Source organism: Trypanosoma theileri, assembly GCF_002087225.1.
Source record: "Trypanosoma theileri isolate Edinburgh chromosome Unknown TM35_Tth_3_V1, whole genome shotgun sequence".
NCBI classification, from domain to species: Eukaryota; Euglenozoa; class Kinetoplastea; order Trypanosomatida; family Trypanosomatidae; genus Trypanosoma; species Trypanosoma theileri.
In genome coordinates this window covers 279,241-281,784 of record NW_021639845.1, presented here as the reverse complement: position 1 = coordinate 281,784, position 2,544 = coordinate 279,241, and the positions used below count along the sequence as shown (strand labels likewise).

Sequence of the window (2,544 nt, the reverse complement as noted above, 5' to 3'; positions counted from 1 at the left end):
AAAAAAAAAAAATAGGATATGGGTATCTCAAGAGAAAAGAAACAGTGAGGTAGTACATCTGTAATTGGATGATTCTTTATTTCCTTTTCCGTATGAGAGTAAGGAAAAAAAAAAATTTTTTATACAGCATCTATTGTTCCTACATGATTTTTCTAGAGTATAGTATAGATGTGGCGTATATTTAGCGTTTCTTTTCTTTTTTTTTCTCTCCTCAAATATATATATATATTTATTTATATTTATGGACATTCTACATATTCTTATTGCCCTGAAGCATGGTTATTAATAGATCCCAAAATGAGTAAGTAAAGTTTATACTAAGCTCATTTGTAATGTTCCTGTACTCAATGTAAAAGAAGAAAAAAGAAAAAACAAGATATATCATTATTTGACATTTTTTGCTGTAAACATTTACATCCTATATGCTTGTTTTTTTTTTTTTGTGTGTGTGTGCTTTCTTTTTACGTTTGTAACTGTATCTGCGTATAGTCTGTGTGATCTTGGTTGTATGTGTGCTTCAAAGTATCGTGTTTTGTTTTTCCCCATTCCTTCTGTTAAAGTTTTCTTCTTTTTTTTACTTTATTATTATTATTCTCTCTCTTTCTGTTTATTCTCGGCGTATTTTCATGCTATTATTAATTATATGTATATATATATGTCTGTGTAATCCTCTCCACTTTTTATCTAATAATCCCCTTTTCTTTTTTTTTTTTCTTTCTCTCTGTGTTCTTATCATACACGCTGTAGCGTCACATCCCCATAGACGCACACAGAAGGGAACAAAAAAAAAGAAAAGAAAAAAAAAGATAATAATAATAATTATTATTATTATAAATCAAACACAAAAAAAAAAAAGAAAAGAATAGAAAAAAAAAAAAAGTAGGGAAACATGTACCTTGGCCCATGGGAAGAGTACAGAATCCTAAAGGCCATGGAGAACCTCCGTGAGAAGAATGAGCAAATGCGGGAGGAGACCACAGGGAAGACTGGAGGGGCCTCCTTTGGCAGAACAATTTGGGGCCCAGACGCCGATCGCAGTAGTAGTCATCATTTCCCTCTTAATTTAGATGCGGCAACCACACAAGATACTACTTTGGTAGATTCCATTAAATTAAGTCAAGTGAGTTCAACACCCTCCGCACCCCGAATTAGATTAAAGAAAAAAAATACAACAAAACCGAAAAAGGGTTTACGTTTCTTGATGAAAGTGCGAGATGTGGATGTGTACACGGAAGAAGATGTTGCTTCTACAACTTCGATAAAAAGTAGTGAGAGTTCGGATACATTATCCTGCAGTGATGGTACCTCGGAAGTTAGACGACAACATTCCAATTTTAATAAAACTAATAGTGAATGTGATCTTCGAGGAAATGTACGTAATACACCTCAAGTGGAAACTATTTCAAGTGGTTCTTCTATTCCAATGTCTGTGCATGTAGAACTTGGTACCGGTAGGGTTATTCGCAAACCACAACTACAGACTATTCCCAATGTATTAACTGAAGAAAGTTCTCGTTTTTTGCAGTCAAGTTCGAGTCAATCAAGAAATCGAAGTAATCAACCTCTTTTAGAGTTTATACGTGGTGCCCCATTAGATACAAAGAGTAAATATGAACGAGCAGGTCAACCTTTACTTGAACGTCAGACAGAAAAAAATAGAAAAAAAGAAACTGGTCCTAGTCAAGAGGAACTAGAACAACAAATTGAACGTAGACTTCGTCTGCAGATGCTTTATAGTGGTCAACACACTTCTAATGATTCTTCAAGAGTTGAAGATGTTAAACAAGATCAAAGAGAGAAAGAAAAAGAAAAAGAAGAAGGACAAGGTTTAAACCGTACAGAACCTATCTCATTAGTACCATGGGATGATCACTTTACCAATCCTTCAAAACCACCATTGATCTCTGCAGAAGCACCAGGTTTCCCACCTGTTGCAATATCTGTATCTATGGATGAAAAAAGGGAAAAAAAGGAAAAAAAGGAAAGATCTTCTTTACGTCCAAGTTCAGCTTTAGCACATACTAGAGTTATGCACCCTTATGATATAGGAGCTCCTATTGCACCACCCATTCAAGTACCTTTCACTTCTGTGAGAGAAATAACGACACCTTTAGGTACACCTAGTCGTATGATATATGAAAGAATACGTAGTGCTGGTAGTAATAGTAATAGTATAAATGGGAATAGTAGTAGTACTATTATTGGAAGGCCTGAAACGACTAGTCCCGTTTCATCTACGGAGAATAATCCATTACCTAATCTTAGAAGAAGAGAAACTATAGTACCATCTGCTGTGGTTTCACAAAATAATGGTACTGTTTCTATGGATTCAGGTAATGCTGCACCTTTACCAGTATCGGATACTCCTCAGGCAACAGCTGCCAATCCCCTTGATGATGATACAGTAGGTGCACTTATTAGTTGGGCTGAACAGCTGGATCCGGAGAATATCATATAAAGCACAAAAGGGGGGTTTGCGCTTACTTTTACATACTTCGTCTCTCTTTATTGTTGCTGTTGTCAATGTAAAAAAGAAAAAAAAAA

The 2,544-nt window shown here is 35.1% G+C and overlaps 1 protein-coding gene across 1 annotated transcript; it reads left to right on the top strand.

Annotated features, from left to right (window-relative positions):
* Positions 1-889: 889 nt before the first annotated feature.
* On the top strand, positions 890-2,458 carry TM35_000032110 (uncharacterized protein; the record flags this gene model as incomplete). Its single annotated transcript, XM_029021978.1, has 1 exon — positions 890-2,458. One exon carries the CDS (start codon positions 890-892, stop codon positions 2,456-2,458), a length of 1,569 nt encoding a protein of 522 aa, XP_028886524.1.
* Between the last annotated feature and the right edge of the window lie 86 nt (positions 2,459-2,544).